This window comes from Danio rerio, chromosome 4 (genome assembly GCF_052040795.2).
Source record: "Danio rerio strain M-AB ecotype USA chromosome 4, GRCz13ab, whole genome shotgun sequence".
Classification (NCBI taxonomy): domain Eukaryota; kingdom Metazoa; phylum Chordata; class Actinopteri; order Cypriniformes; family Danionidae; genus Danio; species Danio rerio.
This window is the reverse complement of record NC_141024.2, coordinates 71,452,501-71,475,000: the sequence shown is the minus strand read 5'-3', so window position 1 is coordinate 71,475,000 and position 22,500 is coordinate 71,452,501. Positions and strand designations below refer to the sequence as shown.

The 22,500-nt window shown below is 40.2% G+C and overlaps 2 protein-coding genes across 23 annotated transcripts in view; one reads left to right on the top strand and one right to left on the bottom strand.

Moving 5' to 3' along the window:
• LOC101885996 (uncharacterized) overlaps window positions 1–10,716 on the top strand; it is a 14,374-nt gene extending 3,658 nt beyond the window's left edge. For 2 of the 21 annotated variants that reach the window (XR_015484065.1, XR_015484069.1), the window contains exons 2-5: window positions 327–465; window positions 8,327–9,962; window positions 10,096–10,210; window positions 10,396–10,716. Coding sequence is in view for 4 of the 21 variants with exons in the window: in XM_087249979.1 (XP_087106105.1) it covers window positions 384–465; window positions 8,327–9,858 (1,614 nt within the window). In the remaining 17 variants the exon portion in view is untranslated. Of the gene's footprint in view, window positions 1–326; window positions 466–8,326 lie in introns of those variants that run through there. The other 19 variants (XR_015484068.1, XR_015484071.1, XR_015484067.1 and 16 more) reach the window with 14 other exon arrangements.
• The window catches only part of si:cabz01054394.7, a 202,854-nt gene that overhangs the window by 176,938 nt on the left and 3,416 nt on the right, over window positions 1–22,500 (bottom strand). Inside the window, exons 3-4 of one of the 2 annotated variants that reach the window (XM_088650604.1) lie at window positions 18,332–19,766; window positions 17,706–18,114 (exon numbers count right to left, since the gene is read on the bottom strand). In XM_088650604.1, coding sequence (XP_088506730.1) covers window positions 18,790–19,766 — 977 coding nt within the window. In that variant the 3' untranslated portion in view covers window positions 17,706–18,114; window positions 18,332–18,789. Of the gene's footprint in view, window positions 1–17,705; window positions 18,115–18,331 lie in introns of both variants that reach the window. The other variant, XM_088650603.1, reaches the window with a different exon arrangement.

Below are 22,500 nucleotides of genomic sequence, written 5' to 3'. Positions count from 1 at the left end.
TGTGTGTGTATATACATATATATGTGTGTGTGTGTATATGTATGTGTATATATATATATATATATATATATATATATATATATGTGTGTGTGTGTGTATATATATATATATATGTGTGTGTGTATATATAGATAGATAGATAGATAGATAGATAGATAGATAGATAGATAGATAGATAGATAGATAGATAGATAGATAGATAGATAGATATTCAATCTGTTACTCTGACTGACATCCTTGCTAGTGCAAGTATTAGATACTAAGCTATAGTTGACAGGCACCTGTAGATTTTGTTTTTACTAATTGTCTCATATTAAACTCGACAGTGTCAAGACCAAGAAAGAGCTTCTGGAGATTCGACGTGAGATACTGTAATCATAGAGATGGCGTTTATCAAAGAAGAAAGTGAAGACATGAAGATTATAGCAGTCACAGTCAAAGATGAAGATGCAGAGGAAGAAACAGGTTGGTCCTCATCCTCAAAACTGAACTTCTCTTTTGTTTTTTATTAAAATGTCGTCCTCTACAACAGAAATGAATGAGTTTGATGAAGTGGGTTTAAGTTCAAGACCTTTGTTCAACACCAGGAACAAAAATGAAGATACTTTAGGTGAAATCTAAAGACCAAGCATGATGACTGTAATATATTTCTACAAACATGTTTGCGTCCACACTGACGAATGGAAAAGAAACAATAGTTTCTGCTTCTCATTTGACAGTAATCCCTCGTAATCAGTTGTTTTAGTATGTCAAATGTTTCAGCATGCCAAAAAGGTTTTAGTATGGTTTGTGTTTATGCAGGTGAGACAAGCTAATCGACAAGAGGAGGCACCATTAACGGTCCACACACCATACTAATCAAGCAGTACACCTGTTTATGGCTGGTACACACAGCTGATATCAATTATCACAATAATATTCAATAATCATCAATCATACTCATGAACATCATTAATCGAAATACAACAAAATTGCATAAAAGGCGTAAAATGCGAAATAAAGATGAGTAATAAGGATTACACGAATAAAAGACAGATAATGAAACCCCAAGCAGGTTGATGTTAGTATATACAACCTCAGAGATGTGCCATCATTTTCCTCTTCAAAGACTGGGGAGCCCTTTGCAGTCACATTGGAAAACCAACACGTGTGTCCGAGAATGCCAGGCGATGTGCACTTATCCCTCGGCTCAGCAAGAAACCCTCACCTTTGTAGTCAAAAGAGTGAGTTGATCAGGCCGACCTTCTCTCTCCGCTAGGTGCACATTATTTCTGATTGCAAAGCACAGATTTGAGGTTTGTAGAGTCAGCATGAGTATCAGACAGTCAATATTCTACCTCCTGTAATTTGGAGAAAGATAACCGGAAGGTCCCTTCTCTGGTCATGCTTTAGGGTCAATATTTTACCTCCTGAAATTTGGAGAAAGGTGTGAAGTTTAAGGTCGTGAGACCCTTTTCTGTTGGTTTGGTCGTTCGTTGAGTGCAACAGGAGAAAAAAAAAAAAAAAAACCCATTTCTTACACCAGGGGATGTCCTCAGTTTGCTACTAGCACATCTGAGCAGTGAATAATTATTTTAACATGTCCTAATCTAATCATGGGAATGCTAGTTGGTGTAGTGGAATTAAAAACAGCAAACAATTTCCCCCTGCATTTTCAAAGGAGGAATCACAGACTCTGAAACTATGCTGGAATCTTGAGGTACTTTTATATAGGGATGCACCGATATAGATTTTTTGGCCGATACCGATAGCCGTTATGTATAGGCCGATATTTATAAATATTTCAAAATGATATATTTTTATACAGCAAACTTAAAAATAAAAGATTGGACTGCTCTTATGAACTAAATAGTCTGTACTCAAAGCAACAAAGCTATAACTTCAAAATTGCAAGGTGATTATAGACCTATATTCACCATTTCACATAAATCAGCATGCAAAAAATACATTACTTCCTTTTCTTCATAGCAAATTAACATGCAACTTGACTGTTGCATAAAATTAATAAGGTTAAATAACAAAATAGGATTTAATCAACAAGCAAGTTAAATATATTTAAATAAGATGAAAATGAAAGCACTAAGGACTGAAACCAGCTCAAATGTTCTTGAATAAAACGTGTTACAGTGATGTACACATGTACAAATATGTCATGTTCGAAAAAGCCTTTTTTAGAGGTGTTTTGACAGTTCAGAGCCACCGTACAAGCCAACAGCTAAATATATAAAGTACGTTTAGAAAATGTGGCACAGATTCATCCTATTTGGCGTTTTGGATTCTTTTGAACATGAAGCTGCTGCTTGTCAATCAGACAACACTTCTGCGCTCGTTCTTGCTGTCAATTACGGTAAAAATGATCGATGAAAAGTTTATGATAAACCGCTGAGTTTTACTCAACTGTAGAGGCAGAGTTGCCATCAGAGTCAGATTTTCATACAAACCTGCATTGAGCTGACTTTATGGCAAACACAGAGCTGAATAGAAAGACAGAATGAGCCGCTGGTCGAGAGCCTCTATGACTGGATTCACCTCTCCCCCGTGCTACAGTGTGTGTGTGCGCGCGGTGACAGCTCGCGCGCTCGTCATAATCAATGTGAATATTCCGATCAAACTGAATACATCTTACATCAACAACACATGACAAGCAACGCGTTAATAATAACAAATAATCAGATTACAAACAACCGTTTTGTTTACACGTGTTGTAAAATGTGCGGGTCCAGCTGCAGTTTGGGTGTGTGTGTGAAGCGAAGAGGGAGAGGAGCGGTTTTTGGGCAATGATTTTAGGTGACTGATTTGTTGTACTACACGGAAAGTAATAAATATTTTGGACCAAGTTACATGTATCCTCGTTCATTCACCAGCGCAGCACGCAGGTCTGTACATTACGTAATTTATCGGCTTAAAGATATCGGCCTAATTTAGACATCGGATCGATAACGATAATCTTAAAAATAGCATTTATCGGCCGATAACGATATGGCCGCCGATATATCGTGCATCCCTACTTTTATATTTATATTATAGTTTGTTAGCCCGGGCTGAATAGCTTTCAGTGAATTTTCATCATTTGCCATGGATTAACACTTGTTTTCTAGATAGTCTTGGATTAATCTTTGTGAAAAGGGCTTAACATCAAGCAGAGCTTCTCCACAATGTCGTCTGTAGCGTTACATTGAAATTTATATTTCAAAACACTCACTCACTGACTGCCGTTGTCTTTCATTTTCACTTGCTGTGACAACTGAACTGAAGCAGTTTTAGTTCACCAGAACGGCATCGATGTTAAGCTGCTTCGACACTATATAAACTCTTTTCACACTTCTAGGTTTCTTTGTAGAGGAAGTCGTCATAGTTGGGAAAACTCAGGCCCCGTTTACACTAGTGCGTTTTAGTTTTAAAACGGCGTTTAGGTCAAAAAGATCTGCGTCCACTCTAGCGTTTCTGAACATATCTCCGTCCACACTACGCCACCAAAAACGTATATCACGTGACCATTCGCGCACTCTTGGCGTGCGCGTTCTAGTATAAACAGGAAGCATGTGTCTCGCTCGGCATTTGGTTATTGTTAGTCAACAAACGCCGGTTGAACAATGAACGCGATGGCAAAGAAAGCAAGAGAGGTATTTTTGTGGACAAACGATGAGGTTGAGTTGTTACTAAACGTAACAAATGAATACCTGCACAATGGCGCCTAAAACAGACAATAGTGCAAACAACGCTCCCATTTCTGTGTCCATGTTGTTGTTTACAGTGAAGGCTGGTCTGCTGTCTTCCGGTAGCGTTAAAGCCATGTGTTATAGTCATGTGATAGGGGCTTGACGAATAAGGGAAGGATACGCAATGACACAAAAGCCCCAATCAGCTAGCGAATCTCAGCAGCCCCGCCTCCGTTTTCAGATGTCTCCGTTTTCCCCATCCACACTGAGACGGAGGAGCAGCTTTTCAGAATGAAAACAGCCTCTCCAGCGTTTTCAAAACACTCCATTTTCGGCGCTCGAAAACTCTGGTGTAGTGTGGACGGATGGCGTAACCGTAGCATAACTTATACGTTTACAAACTAAAACGCATTAGTGTAAATGGGGCCTTAGAGAGCAATGAATGGCAGAGTACAAAAAATATATTTTTTACAATCTTATTTGCACAAATAATAAAAGAAAAACTCCACAATGGTGTTATCAAGACTTTAAGAAAAAGGAAAAAAAATCGTGAGACCGATAACGACAACCAGTGACGAGAATAACGTCAAATTTACTGTCCTGTCCTCGCACAAGCAGTAATTAGTTTTTTGTAATTTGAAGAAAAGATGATACAATACACACATAAACACATATAAATGTTTCAAAAGACATATTAAAAACTTTTAAAGGATTTAAGATGCTGATAACCTTTAAACCGTTTCATAACAGCCTTGCGAAAAGGGTCAATTGTTTATATAACACTATCCACTTTAGGTCGTGACCTTTGGATTAGAGATCTGCGCAGGACTAAATTTTGAATCCCGCTCCCACCAGGTTTTAGCCCGAACCCGAACGCTCCCGCTTATATTCAGCATTTGTTGTCCCGCTGCTCGACCCGCCCCGTTTCCTACCCACCACGCCCGATCCCGCTAAAGAGCAGGGGGGAGAACAAAATCTAAATCCACCCAGCTATACAGAGTCCAGACTATAACAAGCTGTCTGTATAAACACACACAGACAAAGCTCTCTCTCTCATTCGCGCACACAAACACACACACACACACGTTTGTTTAAGTGTAAAGTGGGGACATTACATAGGTTTCCATTCATTTTATACTGTCCAAACCGTATATTATATTGCCCCCACCCCACCATTAAACCCAACCATCACAAGAGACTGTGTGCAGCTTTACTCTCAGATTAAACTCATTCTGTTGGATTTGTAAGCTTTTTGAGAAACAAGGACGTCTCATATTTCACCTCCTTTTTGTAATACCTGTGTCATACCCATGTCATTATACAGATTTGTGTCCTGTTATGTCACAAAAACACGTACACTCACACACACACACACACACACTCTCACACACCTCTCATTCGCGCGTGCGCACACACACAGCAACGAACAAACAAGCTAAACACAGCATCGTGCTGTTTCAGTCACACACATAATGTTACATAAGCGTGCTCGGGAGTCGGGAGCGATATTGCGAGACGGCAATAGCACATGAAACTAAAATTATGACTTTTTGAATAGTGTAGAGTATAAATGAGTGCATGGAGCCACCGTTCGTCTGCTTTCATTTGAGGAGGCACGCGTTCTGTTGTCGGCTGCCAGAAGGCATATGTTTTTGCATATGACAAATGTTCTGTTTATTTTCCTCAGACTGGAATGATGCACGCTAGATGTGTGATTTATAGTCAAGGCTATGTTTACATATTCACTTGTACTTTTACATGAGATACGAATATAGCTTTAGGGGAAGACCAGGCCAAAAAATAATAAACAAAAATATCTTTGTTTACTACCTCATCTAAATCAAAGAAAAAGAAAATACAGCAATTACTTACCTAACTCCCTTTTCCCAAAACAACCACAAATGTATAAAAAAAAAACCAAAGGTGGTGATGTCAATCTCCCTACTTCTCACAGTTATTTAAAAGTGTTTTATACTATGTTAGCGCAATTCTTAACACCATTCTTAGAAACGAATAAGCAAGAGTAAACTTTTTTTGTTGTTGTTCAAATCTTTTTATTAACATTTTGGTCAATAAAACATCAATTTCAAAAGTATTTGAAAAACAGAGACAAATGATCTTTGCTCCAACAGAGCCCCCCCACCCCACAGCACCATTTATAAACAATATGTTATGCCTATTTTTAATCTGTTTTACATTCTGTCGCAATATATACATACATACAATAATTCAATTCAATTCAATTCAGCTTTATTTGTATAGCGCTTTTACAATGTAGATTGTGTCAAAGCAGCTTCACATAAATGGTCATAGTAACTGGAACAGTGTGGTTCAGTAACTGGAACAGTGTGGTTCAGGTTTTAGTGTTTAAGTTCAGTTCAGTTTAGCTCAGTTCAGTGTGATTTAATCATTACTGAGAGTTCAAACACTGAAGAGCCAATTCATCGATGCGTAGCTCTACCAATCCTGAACCATGCGAGGCAGTGGCGACAGCGGAGAGGGAAAAAAAACTTCACCTGATGGGAGTGAAGAAAAAAAAACAATACAAATAGACAAAAGTTCCATTATATGTTCACTCATCTATTGTACATATATACGCACACAACGAGTTACAATAGGCTTAGCAAATGTAAAATAAAGAAATAAAATAATTTAGATATAAATTAAAATGGAGGGGAAAAAATGTGAGAAACACATAAACAATGGTCAAACTGAAAAAATTAAGTTTGGATCCATTTGTTTTATATATGTCAACACTGGCTGCCAAATAAGATGAAATTTTTGACTGCAACCTTTGGTGGAGTACCGAATCTTCTCCATTGTAAGATGGTACATAAGGTCCCTAATATAATGATTAAAAGTTGGAGGAAATTTGTCCTTCCATTTGAGCAGTATAAGACGTCTTGCAATTAATGTTGAAAAAGAAATCATGCTTTTGGTATTATTGTCTAAACCGGGATCTGTTATTAAACCAAATATTCCTGTAACAGGGCAAGGGTCACTTGTTACATGTAAAACATTTGAAAAAAAAATTAAATATTAATTGCCCGAACTTGGTAATTTTAGATCATGACCAAAACATGTGTGTGTGATTAGCTATTTCTACGTCACATATATTACATAGGGGATTTATAGTTGGTGAAAATTTTGCTAATTTTGCTTTTGTCCAATGAAGGCGATGGACCACTTTAAACGGAATAATTGTATGTCGCAAACAAATTGAAGTTGAATAAATCTTATTTATAATGTCTTGCCAAATTTCCTCAGAGAGGGTCAACTCAAGTTCATTTTCCCGTTGTTGTTTCGACTTTGTTACTGAAGTTAGATTTTGTGAGGAGATAAAAGAGTAAATCACACCTATATTACCTTTGAGAACTGGATTGGTTTTTAAAATGGTGTCAAGTAGTGTTTCTGTAGGTAAAGTTGTAAAGTCTACTGTATTAGAAATCATAAAACTGCGGATCTGTAAATATCTAAAGAAATGTGTTTTAGGGATATTGTATTTTGTTCTTATTTGGTCGAAGGACATGAAATTGGAATCGCTATATAAATCGTTCAGTGTGGTCAGCAAGAGTAAACTTACGAATTAAAATCGAAAATTAAATGAAAACAATCACAAAAGTAATCACACTCTTAACATTTCTATACATATTTGAATCTCTCTGGCGTAGTGCTCAAAGTGCCTCATGAGGGCGCACAAAACTAAAGTGCGAAGGGTAACAAACAGGTCATTAGCCACATTTCCACTATCGCGCATTAAGCGAGCATGCCTGGGCCACTTGCGTTTTCGCTGTCACTTCCGGGGCCTGATCGGGCCAAAGCAGGGCTTTATTTATTCTCTTAAATAAAGTGTCATATAGCCTAGGGAAAATGATATGTTTTAGGTCTGTCCGGAGCATTTGGGCCTACGGCATTTGTCAAAGCAAGGATGTTGTAAGTTATAAAATACATCTTATTCCGAGTTATTACCGGACAATTTCTGTGGTTTTATATTATGGATGGTGCGCTGGGTCATCACTCCGTTAGTGGCGAGACTACTTGATGCCAACAGTCGCTCGGCAAGTAAACAAATATAATGAATGAAAACACATAGGCCTGTGCGTATAGACATATCATGTAATGCTGTACAGGAACATTTCGGTTGTTTTCATTTTAGTTGTGATGGTGTGCCTTATCTGCCTGACTGATTCCTAGCCCGACAGTGGAAACTCAACATGATTTCAGCCTCACTGCTCATGCTCCTGGGCTATTGGCACGGCCCAGCCCGATAAAACTTGTCCGACAGAGGAAATGCGGCTATTGTGGGACAAAAGGCCTGGTTCAGTGCTCCACGCGTCCTTAAATTTAGGGTAGATAGAAATGAGAACCGATCAAATCCATCATCAAATTTTCTCCAGGAATCGCCTTCCTTTAAACAAAAACATAAACGCACAGAGAGAACAGCATAGATTCAAACACATTAACCAAAGGTCGTAACAGTAGACATCATGTAATGATTGATTGCAAAGCTACGTGTACTCTGCCATATTTGTTACCCACGACACATCAATCTGACACGGACTGTCGTAACTGACAATGCAAAATGTGTAATCTAAACTGGGCTTTAATGCAGGTTTGTTCTGAAGTGATTCATCTGGGGTTAACTTGTGTTTCTCTTCATGGCCTAGACGCAATGGAGATGAAAGAGGAAAATGAAGCACTAAATCAAGCGGAAGAGAAATACGAATATGGGAAACGCAGGGGTTTTGTAACTGGAGAAAACTCTTTTAGCTGCCCGCAACTGACTGACAGCGCAAACCGAGAACCAACGACGACAAGAGTCGAGAAGCCTTTCACCTGCGAACAGTGTGGAAGAGGTTTCCTGAAGAACGCCACCCTTAAAGGACACATGCGAACTCATACCGGAGAGAAGCCGTTTTCCTGCCAACAGTGCGGAAGCAGTTTCTCTCAGAAAGGGACGCTAACCAGACACCAGAGAGTTCACACCGGAGAGAAGCCTTACACGTGCACACTGTGCGGAAAGGGCTTCACAGCCGTAGCAAACCTTACCTACCACATGAACATTCACGCCGGACTGAAACCCTTCACGTGCGAACAATGTGGAAAGAGCTTCAGGCGCAAGAAAACCCTTAGCTGCCACATGAAGGTCCACTCAAGAGAGGATTGTTTCATATGTCATCAGTGCGGCAGGAGTTTCCCAAACATAAAATGCCTCGACACCCATGTGAAAATCCACTCCGGAGAGAAGCTCTTCGACTGCCAGCTGTGCGAGAAGAGTTTCCGATTCAAAGTAGGTCTGAAGTCCCACATGAGAATCCACACCGGAGAGAAACCTTACACCTGCTGTCACTGCGGGAAGGACTTCAGATTCAGTGTGAGCCTTAAAACCCACATGAGACTTCACTCCGGAGAGAAGCCCTACGCGTGCAGCCAGTGCGGAAAGAGCTTCAAATATAAAGCAACGTTGAACGCACATATGAGAGGTCACACCGGGGAAGAAAGCCCCCACGTCTGCAAACTGTGCGGGAATAGCTTCTCGCAAAAGGGAAATCTTAAGATTCACATGAGAGTTCACACTGGAGAGAAACCCTTCACCTGTGATCAGTGTGGGAAATCTTTCACGCGGAAAGAGTCTCTTAACTACCACACACGGACTCACTCGAGAGAGCGCGGTTTCAAGTGTCGTCAGTGTGGAAAGTGTTTCCTGTACAGGAAGAATCTCGCCAGGCACTCAATCACCCACTCCAGAGAGAAGCCGTTCATCTGCCCTCAGTGCGGCAAAGGTTTCAGGTTTAAAGGAAACCTCGAGGTTCACATGAGCGTTCACGCTGGTAAAAAAACATTTCAGTGTCGTAAGTGCAAGAAGAGGTTCACACATCGGAAAGATCTGAAGTGTCATCTGAAAAGGCATTCTGCAAAGAAACTGCAGTCTTCTGAGTCTGGGAAGAGGCTCGGAAAACAGCGCGGGTTCAACAATAACCTGCTCGATCACTCGGAGGGAAGCTCGTTTGATTGTGGCAAGTGTAATGAAACGTTTAGTTTGGCTTCACACTTACAGACGCACATGAAAAGTCACGCAGGTGTCCGACCTCATTTGTGCTCCTTATGTGGGAAGAGATTTCAATGGCTTAGACATTTCAAATGTCACCAGATAATGCGCGTTTGTCGGAAATCAAGGCTACGTTCTCGCTGTAGATGAATGGAACCAATAGGATTTTCTATTTAAAAACTGCGTGTGTTTTTTTTTTGGTTAAGTTTACATGACTATAAATGTGGGAACTGTTAGATGCTCATCCCTTAAAGGTCTCGAACTCAGTTCCTGGAGGGCCGCAGCTCTGCAGTTTTTCTCCAACCCTAATCCAACTAATCATGGTGTTCAAGACTACTAGACACTGCTAGATCAGCTGTGCTTGATTAAGGTTGGAGCTGTGCAAAGCTGCGGTCCTCCAGGAGTTGAGTTTGAGATCTATACCTTAAAGGAATAGCTCCCTCATCCTCCACATACAGCAGCGGTCCGAAGTCATTCAGATTTCAGAAAAGGAACCAAAAACATTGCCAAAACAGTCCATGTGGCTTCAGTGGTTCAACTGTCCTCACACAAAGCTCCAAGAACACATTTACCAAACGACTTTGTTTGCCTATATCGTCTCTTCCACATCTTCTCGTACAGATGATATAAATGAGCAAAGTTGCATTGACAGTTTTTATGTGTTTAATGTTGAATCTCTGAAGCCACATGGATTGTTTTGGCAATGTTTGTGGTTCCTTTTCTGTATGTCAAACCTCTCAGGGCCAGTGGAGGATGAGGGAGCTCTCGGAGTTCATCGGAAATATCTTTATTTGTGTTCAGAAGATGTACGAAGATCTCATTGAGGGCAAGTAATAAACAAGACTTTTCGATTTTTGGGTGAACTAACCCTTTAATGCAAACATATCAATACTATGTTGATGTACAATTTCTAAGTGTAAATAAGCATAATCGGAGAGTGTAAAACGTTTGTGCTCTGAATTTCTGTTCTTTAATGTGAAATAGCCAATAAAACACGCTTACTGAGAACTGTGCTGAATCCCGGATAATCAAATATAAAAAAACATGAAACATTAACAAAAGGCTCTCTCTAAAGTCATCGTGTATACTTGGATAGCTGTGAGCTTTTATGTATTAAGGCTCACTCTCACAAGTCTTATCAATTAAATATCTTAGCCAAATGTTGTCACTTTCATATATCTCATATTCTCATGATTTAATTCAACTTGTAGGCTTATTAAAAGCCATTACTGTACAGCAGGGGTGTCCAAACTCGGTCCTGCAGGGCCAGTGTCCTGGAGAGTTTAGCTCCAACCCTAATCAAACACACCTGAATCCGCTAATCAAGCTCTTCCTAGACATACTAGAAACTTCCTGGCAGGCCCTCTAGGACTGAGTTTTTTCGAACTTTTTTCACCAAGTACCACCTCGGAAAAAATGGTCTCTCCAAGTACCACCATAATGACCAGTATTGAAATAACGTAGCGTAGATGGTCAAATTAAGCAGCTACAGCACTGCACAGTTCAAAAACGAAGCAGAGTCCTATTCATTCAACAAAATGATATTCCATACAAAATGTGAAGCTGATCGTTCGGTTTTTATCACATGACTTGTGTGGCGTTCTGAAAAGTTAAGATGTTTTCAACTGAGGATGCCTTGAATACGCAAGCGCTTCGTGCTGCAGTTCTTACTAATTTTGCTAGCCTGCGGGTAAAATTTTGGCCCTCAAGTGACCGAGATGTAACAAGAGAACATGGTCATTTTTCAAAATAAATGACTGTTTAGACTCAGATTATTAATAAAACTGAAATAATTAATGATTTTTTGTGCGGTCCGGTACCAGTTGATCTTCAGATCGATGCCGGTCTGTGGCCCAAGGGTTGGGGACCACTGCTCTAGCACGTACAGTATCTGCTCTGCAAGCACCACGCACCTCTTTTTCTAGTTCTGTGCCAATTAAATTCATTTTTAGCAGCTGATGACGCCATGCACTATTGTAAACATTCTAAGCGCAATGCTTTGATCGTAGGCTTTAGAGAACAACCAATGCTGATCACATTGGGGTTATTGTACGCATCAAATGAATAAAATTGTATTCATTTTTTCTTTTGTCACTCAGTGATTCCTCCGTGTACCACTTGCAGTAAGCCTGCGTACCACAGTTTGAGAATCACTGATGTAGAGTGTGGAGTGAAAAGTGACGTCCCATGACATCCTGTAGGCCTCGGTAACATTAAAAAAGAAGCATGCTGTCTTTAATGTCATCATCTTGAACTTCTGGAATGCATCACAAAAATAGTGTGTATTTTCATTAAGTGAACATGTTTGCGTTTGTTGATTTTATTGAAATGTATTGTTCCTCTCACAGAAGCACTGCAGGTACAATAGGCAACAGTGTTCTGCTGTTTGGGCTGCTGTTGCTTGTGCTTGTAAAAACGAACCCCCAGAATGTATTTTCAAGGGTCAAAGAGAGTTAATTGTGGGGAAACAATCGCTTTTTAGCGAGAAAGTGAATTGAAACCATCTATGCATATTGGTTTTATATTTATATTGTTTGTTATTTTGAGCTATATAAGTCATTATTGCAAGGCACGCTCAAGACCCTTACTCCCAAATAAAAAATCTCCCCGTTATAAAAAAGTAGGCTCCCCCAAAGTCCACTGTATAGTTCGGACACTGTACAAATGTGTACCTGAAGGTAACACTCCAGTGATTACTCTAGTAACTTCATTTCTGAGATTGCAGAGTGAGCCATCAGGCCAAACTGACTAACTAGAGATGAAGGGCCTTAGTCAGGGGATTGACCAAGAACCTATTGGTTAAGCTGCGGTCACACTGCACTTTTCTCCTCATAGACTTCCATTCATACGCCCGCGAGTGCGTCACACCAGAAACACAAGCTTGTGCGTTGGAAAGTTCAAGCTTGGTGAACTCTGACCTGCGAAATCACATCATTGCGTGAGTTCAATCCAAGATCAAAACATGACCTCTCTGGACAGAAATTTAAAGTGTGGACCAATTGCTCGCTTTTTTAAATGTCAATCTTGTTTAATCCCGCCCCTTTTCGCAGCGCCGTACTACAGCGCAAGCTCAAACTCTAGATGACCGCAGCATAACTCAAAGAACGATGCAGCTTTTGTACAAGGTGGAACAGTAGTTATTTGACAATTTTGAGGAACAAACCACTCTTGTGTTGGATGACCGAGCGATACATATACGGATAGCATTTGAGTCGATCATAACATCTGTTGCTGGCACAAAGGTTAACTTTAGTAGTGTACATGATATTATATCTAGAGTTGACTCCGCTTGCTTGAAAAAGGGACGTAGAGGATTGAAATGCAAACAACACTAATTACATGAATTACATTCAGAAACACTAGACTAGGGCTGGTCAACCTTGGTCCTGGGCCCGGTTTTTCAAAAGTAATCCACTAGGATTTTGGATAAGGGATTGGATCAAATCTTGAAAATGGGTTTTTTAAAAGAAAAAACGGATTACCTAATCGGATTAGATCACGTAATCCAATCTTGGTTTTGATCCGGATCAAACCTTTAGTTTGGGTTTTTCAGACCTTTTTTTAGGATTTTGATCACTTTGATCCAAAAAACCTGGATTAAACTGATCCCATCAGAAGGGTGAATTTAGCGTGGATTTCATGCCCAAAATGTAATGAAAACTTAAAAAAGTTATTAAATAATACTATATTTGGATCATGCAGTATCTTATGAGATATACTATTTATTCATAAGGTTTTAATTTTATTTGTTCATCTGTCAGGCTACAGTGATTATAGGCTTTAACGTATTCAGCCTTTCAGTATAGGCCAACAGCAAAATAGAAAGAGTTTGGCCTCATAAAATAATCCCCCAAACAGCTGTCAAAACTGACCAAAAACAATACATTTTATTCTGTCACTAATTGTTATATACATATATATATAAAACTTTTTGTACATTCCTATACATTTGCAAATGGTGTTTTGCATTTGTGAAACGTATTTTATGAAAATGTATTTTTATTTTGTGCATGTGAAATTTTTTTGTGAATATAAATAAGTATTTTACGCACGTGAATTTGGTTTTATGCACGTGAATTTGGCTACGCATGTGTACATCGTGTCTTTTGCGTGAATTACTTATGAGTCTTATCTGTCTCCATAGTCCCGGAATAAAAACATTTGGGAATCCCTGGTGTAAACAATAGACAACTATTTTGGTTAAACTGTGCATGAACTAAACCACATAGAAATCACATTAAAATGCTTAGCCTACTGTAAAAAAAAAAAATGTAAATTGAACTTTTCTGTCATAAACTGTAACAAATCAAATCAAAATGAGAGTGAGAGATCACACAGTGCTTAAGAATGCTACTGTACGCATGAAAAAAATTAAACCCTGCAAAAACTTTAATTTAGTAATGGAGAAAAGCTGTTATTATCAAAGCTATCAGTCAGCACCCGCTTTTTTTCTGGGTCTTTGCATGTGCAGTGTAAAAGCAGACATCGGATACAAGTCACTATTAAAAGATGCAAGTTAAATAAAATAAAAAAAATCGGATAGTCACAAAATTGGAATTGACCGTCAAGATCTGCAGTGCAAATGCTGCCTCACACTGTCCTAACAACATGTGACGCACAATAAAAGCTATCTTTTCCATGTTAAAAGATCTGCGACGACGATGCACGAAATTTCTATTTTAGAAATGTGCTCTATTCGGGACTGAACAACGTCATAAACTACTATGACATCGTCCTCCTCAGGTACTGATTATGGGCTTTATTCAGTGTTAAATGCTCCCGATGAGTTTGAAGGACACTTAATTTACATTTATTGCCATACTACTGAAAGCGGCAGCAGATAGTTCACCTCAGATCTTGTAAATGAAAGTCTGAACTGTGTTTCAGTGCAGACCAACATCAGTCACTCAGTAGCATACTAATAATATTAAAGAGGTTTAACTCGTATTCATTAGATGTAAAGTCTTTACCATTCCATTGAATCAGGATATCTTCCATCCAATCCATATCCGTTTACGAACAAAAAACGGAAAATGAAGAAAGCGGACATTTTTCGATTTTTATTTTGCTCACAAAAGCAAACAAACAAACAAACAAACAAAAAAATAAATAAATAAAAGATTTTGGCTCGATTTTTGTTTTTTTTTATTTAAGGTAGGAAAACGGATAAACGACTTTAAAATTGATTATACACATGTAGGCGGTGCTAAAACACCCACTTTCCTCTGATTGGTCAACCAAATCTAAATTCTAAACAAAGCCCTGAAAATGAGAGCCCTCTGCGGACCAGCATTCAGGCGTTTAATCATTATTATTTATTATAAAAACTCAAATTACATATTCTGTCATTCGATCAGTTAGCAGGCTTACATTCATTGGCTGCGTCCGAAACCGCCTACTACTCAGTAGGTACTACATTTGAATGTAAACGTACTACTCGGCTGTTAGAAAAGTACGTTTTATACAGTATGAATGTGAAAAGTATGAATGGAATTCGGATGTACTACATCCGCCATTTTGTCATGGTCACGTGACCTACCTGCGTCAGTTGCGTCGCTTTACTCCCATTCATGAATTCTCTCAGGGGGCATCATGGGATAGCGCAGCATGCATGCGATGCGCACTCCAGAATCTCGCCGGAAGTAGTAAGTCATCCGGGTACTTCTCGCATACTGATTTTCGAATTCTATGAATTCGGACATACTACTCGGCTCGCATACTGATTTTAGCGTACTGTATAGTATGGAAGTATGCGGTTTCGGACACAGCGTTCGTGTCTTTGATGCACTTTAAAGCCTGTAGCCTATGTAATAGTTAAGACTTGTTTGACATGTTCCATCATTTCAAATGTGTTTATTTTTTTATATATTGTAGTTTATATAAAGTATAAAAATATTATAGTTATTGCACATGCGTCTTATTCTTCAGTAGATCTGTAAATGAGGTATTTTATAAACTGATCATTGAAAGGACTAAGCTAACAATCACTGTAATTCTTCAATTGGAAAAGGCTTGATTAAAGTCCTGTCATTTTAAAGATTTTCTACAATTTAAGCAAAATTAGGTTAATAATTCAGAATAGTGCGCTGATTTCTGTGTGCCATCTGCCTAGTTAACCTAGTTAACCCTTTAAATGTCACTTTAAGCTGTATAGAAGTGTCTTGAAGAATATCTAGTCTAATATTATTTACTGTCATCATGACAGATAAAATAAATCAAATATTAAAACTATTATGATTAGAAATGTGTTGAAGAAATCTGCTCTCCGATAAAAAGAAATCTATAATTATAATATAATTATAAAAAGAATTATAATATTATATTTTATAATATATGTATAAAATAGAAAATGAAAAAATATATAATGTAGCCTATACAATAATAATAACAGCAACAACAGCTAAATGAAATTAGAAGGAAATAAAATAAAAACAAATGGTACCCTTTGTTATAGCGACTGGGCCCAATGTGTTCTTATTCTGGTCCTGCTAACAACTAATAAAATAACAAAACAATAAAAAAAACTGTATTTTTGTGAACATTATAAATTATTATTATCATCATTATTATATAGGCCTTGCTTAAAAACAAATCATGCAAACCAGGTGCAGCTCTGCAATCTTTGCACAGCAGCGAGACATTTGGCAGTGAACTATGACCTTATTTTAATGACTAATGTCTAATAATACTGCTAATTTATGCTAACTGATCAATTGACAGAATATATAAACTCAGTTTATATATATAGTTAAATAATTATTAATTAAAAGCCTGTGTGCTTATTTTGTCTCTTTTTGACTCTTAGGCTGCGCTCACACTAGAGTTTAATAATGCGAAATTCTGTCATGCAGCGTTGCGAAAAGGGGCGGGATTAAACAAGATTGTTAGACATTAAAAAGCGAGCGATTGCTCCATGTTTTAAATTCCTGTCCAGAGAGGTCATGTTTTGACCCTCGGTTGGTCTCACGCAGTCAAGTGATGCGATTTCGTAGGTCAGAGTTCACCAAGCTTGAACTTTGCATCGATGTGAAACTTGACGCGTGACCTTTATGGTCTGACACATTCACGTGCGTATGGATAGAAGTCTAAGGGGAGAAAAGTCCAGTGTGACCGCAGCTTTATTCTGTCACATGCGAAGATTTAGTTAACCAGTCAGAGGAAAGTGGGTGTTTCAGCACTGCCTACATGTGTATAAGGAATTTTATACCTATTCCTACCTTGGAATTAAAAAAAAAAAAACGAAAAGAGCCAACTTCTCGTTTTTGTTGTTGTTTGTGAGTAAAAGAAAAAACAGTTTTTTTTATGTTTAATAAATGTATATGGAATGGACGGAAGATTCATTGGGAGTGCAGTGGCTGGTGTTTAAGTGTTTCTGTCCTGTCACATCACGTTTGGTGGAGACAAATTGCATGTCGAAGGAATCTAGTCGCATCGTAAATTGTTAGGACACTGCGTAATGCCGAGTTTAGACTGCAAGATTTTCAAAGTAGTCGTGTCACAGATGTTTTCACACTGCATGACTATCTGGGCTAGCGTTTCGTCGCTGCTTTGTTTACACTGCAAGATGGATCGGCGACAGGGACTTTCACATTGCATGACTTTACTATAGGAAGAATCGCCGACAACTTCGTCCAAACTACGTCTCACAGCCTAAAAACACGTCGTATATCTTTTGTTATTAACAACATAATGAGAAAGAAGCCTTTAATGGGGTAGAACATGTACATATTTGCTCACCGGAGTTTAAAGGGAATTAGCCATTTCTACTCAACGTTGATAATAAACTAATTTCTTTCTGTATGAAACGTCAAACAGACACGGGTGCTCCTGAGTCCTGTCAAACCTCCACTAGTTTTTCCTCCATTTCGTGGGTCCAAATAAACCGAAAATGAACGCTTTTAACTTCTCCCCCAGCCTCCCGCTGGCCTGCAGCTGGTATACACACACACACACACACACACACAAGTGAATGCCGCTCTCTCATCGGCAGTCTGAACTAGGAATTAGTTAACTTGTGCTGTGCTCTGTATATTGAAATGTTGATTATAGAAATGTGTTGTTCTTTCATTCATCAGTAGATCAACATCTGACTTTATCACTCCTGTTGGTGCTTGTATGAGGTCACAATCTTCCACTGATTTGCCCTGTTGAGTAAATCTCCACCCCAAGTCTTTGGCTGTATGGATGTATAATCCGGGGTTGACTTTCTTTACAAACAAATAGCCTCATGTAACCCCACCGGTTCTACGCCACCCAACCCTCTCCAAGCTAGTATCGAACCGGCGACCTTCCGCATGGGAGTCGGTTGCTCTAACAAGGAGGCTAAAGACCATGGACTCTAGCATCTGTCACTAGAGCACCTTTAGAGGTCAGAGGAGTGAGGTTTACCTGCACAGCACTTACTAGCTGGCCTCCGTTACACTCAGCCCCCTAAACCTCACTCCCATCCGGGTCACAGCACCAATGTGACCCCTCCGGTTCTACGCCACCCAACCCGCTCAGAGCTGGTATCGAACTGGCGACCTTCCGCATGGGAGTCGGTTGCTCTAACAAGGAGGCTAAAGACCATGGCCTCTAGCATCTTAGTGGTCAGAGGAGTGAGGTTTACCTGCACAGCACTCACTAGCTGGCCTCCGTTACACTCGACTAACTAACAAGTCAGTAAACAATCAAATCATAGACAAGGACTGTGTAAAACTCGCAACCCTGCAGAGTTTAGTCCCAGCCCTGCTTCAACACATCCATCTGTAGGTATCAAACAAGAATGAAGAACTCAATTAGTTTGATTAGCTGTGTTTAATCAGGGTTGGAACTGAGTTTGACACTTGTGTCACAGACTGATATCCTGCATCTAGAAGTGGATTGAAGCGGTCACCAGATGAGCTTCCTTGTACAGAATGATGGCACACGCTGTGGGCACACGGCAGCTGAAAAATATGTTGAAACTGTAGGATATTCGATGCTATCCATAGTATCCATAGCCATAGATTTACTGCTGAGCCATCTCCTAGCACACAAGGTGTATCTTTTGAGTGTGGCATCGAAATACATTCATTCACACTGACCACAGTTGATTAGCTTTCATCGTGAGCGGCAATGGTTGAATGTTCTCCTTCTCCCAGAACGTTTTCCACATCCAGAGCGCTGTGCTTTCTTTCCAGAATGAGTTTTCGAATGGCGTTTCAGGCGTTCGTCCGACAGGAAACCCTTGTCGCACTGAACACATGTGAAAAGCTCGCCTGTGGCATGAAGCCCTTGGTGTCTTTTGAAGCGTGCGCTGTTTGAGAAACTCCTTCCGCACGGATGACATACGAAGCAGTCCTCCCTTGAGTGAATCTTCACGTGGTAGTTGAGATTCACTCTACCTCGGAATTTCTTTCCGCAGTGCCCACAGATGAACGGTCTCTCTCCGGTGTGAATCCTCATGTGAGCTTTAAAATTTCCGTTTTGCGAGAAGCTCTTGTCGCAGTCTTCACAGACGAACGGACTCTGTCCTGTGTGAACTTTCATGTGGCCGTCAAGGGAGGGTTTCCGTGTAAAACTCTTCCCACATCGAGGGCAGGCGAACGGCTTCTCTCCGGTGTGACTTCTTGCGTGGCTTTCGAGGCATGCTTTACGGGAGAAGCTTTTCCCGCATTCTCGGCAAGCGAACGGGCTTTCTCCAGTGTGTATCCTCATGTGTATTTTGAGGCTACCCTTCTGACTGAAGCTCTTCCCGCACTGCTGACAGATGAAAGACCTCTCACCGGAGTGAATTCGCATGTGGACTTTTAGGCTTCCTTGCTGAGTGAAACTCTTCCCGCACTGTAGACAGGCGTACGGACACTCCCCTGTGTGAACTCTCATGTGGATCTTAAGGCTTCCGTTTCGAATGAAACTCTTTCCACACTGTTTACAAGTGACAGGAGTTCTGGTTTCTTTCGGCTGAACTCTTTTACGCGAGATCTGTGGGCAACTCAAAGATTTGTCTACCACAATGCTATAATTATGTTCCTCATTTAGACATGTATCTTCCGTGCTATTCAATTCTTCACTCTCCTCTTTTGGCAGCATCAGGTCTGAGGCAAAAGAGAAAAGAAAAGTTCGATTTAGCCTGAGACTCACCAGTCTGTGGTCTTCAGATACCTTTTGGTCTAAAACACTTTCCCACCATACAATCATAGTAACTTGAAGTTACTAGCGCAAACTGCTATATATTAGTTGCTAATACAGCTCCTAATTTAACTTTCCAGGCCCCATTCTGGCCCCAGGGATCATAGAAGGTTGATTGTTGTTTATGTTAATGCTACTTGTCTGGCTACAAACACCCCAAACTCATAACTGGTTTAGTGTTATGACACTTTCCATAGAGCCGCACATCTGGGTGCTGGCTTTTCAGAGACAATCTGCTGAGTGACTACACCTGTGCCACTTGCATACCCGTGTGCAGGAATTGGCATGAGCATGGGAATGAATTTGAATGCAAATTTCACTCACCTTTTTTGAAACAAGGTCATGGGTTCGGTCTCCTTAGCGGAATCTCCTAATCCAGGGGTGTCAAACTTTAGTCCTGGAGGACCACAGCCCTGCACAATGTAGCTTCAACCTTAACTAAGCACACAGGATCAAACTAAAGGCCTACTTGCACTATGCTATCCGAACTGTGCCCAGGCACGTTTCCCGGGGTCGTTTGAGAAGTGTGAGTGCTCTGAATCGGGCTCAGGCGAGGTTCAGTTGGCTGGCCCTTTCCCAGTTGGAAGAGGTGTGCCTGAGCGCAGTTCACTTAGGGTTTGTTGCAGTACGCTTTTAGTGTGAGTGCAAAGCGTGCCAGAGCCCGAAACTGAAAGTGAGGGTGCTTTCACGTCTGTAGTTCGCTTTATTTGGTCCGGACCAAGGGTAATACATGATACATTGTTGTATCTTCTGCCGTCTTTGGGTCGTTTTCACACGACATTGCTGGCTTTGGTCCGAACCAGTTGGAACGAACCAAAATGCAGTCACCTGACAATCTCATTGGCCAGATGTTGTTGAACATATTTCCTAAACTGCTTATTGATTGGTCAGAATTCACGTGCAGGAAAATGCCAGTGAACTCCCGCAGGTAAACAAAACCTTTTACTCTGGAGGGACGACTGCGCTGGCTGATTGTATCCCTGCTTTAGATAAACTATACATTATGAAAATGAAGCGCGGCTGGAAAACAGTGTTTAATGCATCGCTCGTCACTTCAGGAGGAGACGTGAATTAATTTAGCTAAACTGCGACATGGTCATCTTGCCGAAACATTACCAACGATCCATCAGGTAATGTTTTCCCCTCTCTCTCTCTCTGTTGGTAAAGCGCTGTCAACAAATATTTTTCCTCCATACCCCATAATGCACAGCGCATCGGCCTACGGCAGCTGAACTAGTTCAAAACGTGCAGTACTTTTTGCGGTTGGACCTGTTTTAGTACGGTTCATATTCTCACCCCAAACGAACCGCTCCAGGGTTCGTTTGAAAGCGTACCGAGACCACCTCTTCAAGCAGGTCTCGGTACGCTTATTTGGTCCGCACTCGAGTACGATTGCTGCATTCACACCTGCCCAAACGAACCGCACCAAAAGAGGGAAACGAACTCTAGTGCGATTCAATAGAACTAAATAAGGCAGGTGTGAAAGCACCCTGAGACGTGACTTTTAAGGGGCTGTTTCACATAGATTTATTAATCATTCTTACTGTTCAATGAACGCAAACTGTCGTAGTTTATTAAAGACGCAAACCCCTCACTGCACGACAGCTGCACATTCAGCAAACCTCCAAATACCTGCAGCACGAGGACTTTTATGATTTTGTATGAGCATCAAAAGTGGCTGATCTGTTCGGCGTAATGTTTGACTGTGTGTCACTGCATATCAAACGACTTAAACGATATAACTAAAGTAATCTCCACTGCGCTGAGCGAGGGCGCTTCTCTCATCGATGACGTAAGTGTGCTCTGGATCGGATGCAATGTGAGTGCAGGCCGTCGGGGGAGAGGGGACAAATGTGCTACGGCACAGTTCAAGGCAACTGTACATAGTGCGAGCATGCACTAGCCTAGTTCATCAGGCTTATCCACAGGTAGATGTGTTGTAGCAGAATTGGAACTAAGACTTGCAGGGCTGTGGCTCTCCAGGATGAGTTAATCCTAAATTTGTCCATGTTTGATGTAAAGATATATGCAGAACTGAGACGATTCCCAGAAAAGCTGTAAACCTTTCAACATATGAAAACTGTACACCTGCAGCATTTAGGAGAATTGAATAGTAATTGTTGAGGTTTGGGCATATTGGTTATATTTGCAGTAAAGCCAAGATTTGACACTTTAGATTGAACAAGTTTGCTGATTTTCAGCTATTCTGTATCAATTAACAGCTATTCTTACAATGTTGCATGAGTAAATAAACATGGTATCACATTAAACAGTGCGTCGTTTTGTATTAGTGATGGGAAGTTTGGATCATTTTACTGACTCGGATCGAGATGAACGAATCTTTTTTCCGAGTCATTTTGTTCATTTGCTTCAATTTGCCAAAATATTATGAAAATGTTACGAATTGCTTCCAAACACATCTACAACTAGCCCAAAAGGTTGACTGCATGACAAATATGTCGTAACTAGAATACTATAAGAAGGAGAAAATAATACTTCAATGTTTACCTGCTCTTTTGTCTATGAAGGTATTGTTGTCTCTTTGCTCAGCTCACCTCTTCATGTCTTCAAATGTCAGGGGTTCATTCACGTTACACTGACAGTCACATATAATCTTAATCAATGCACAGTCTAAGCCGA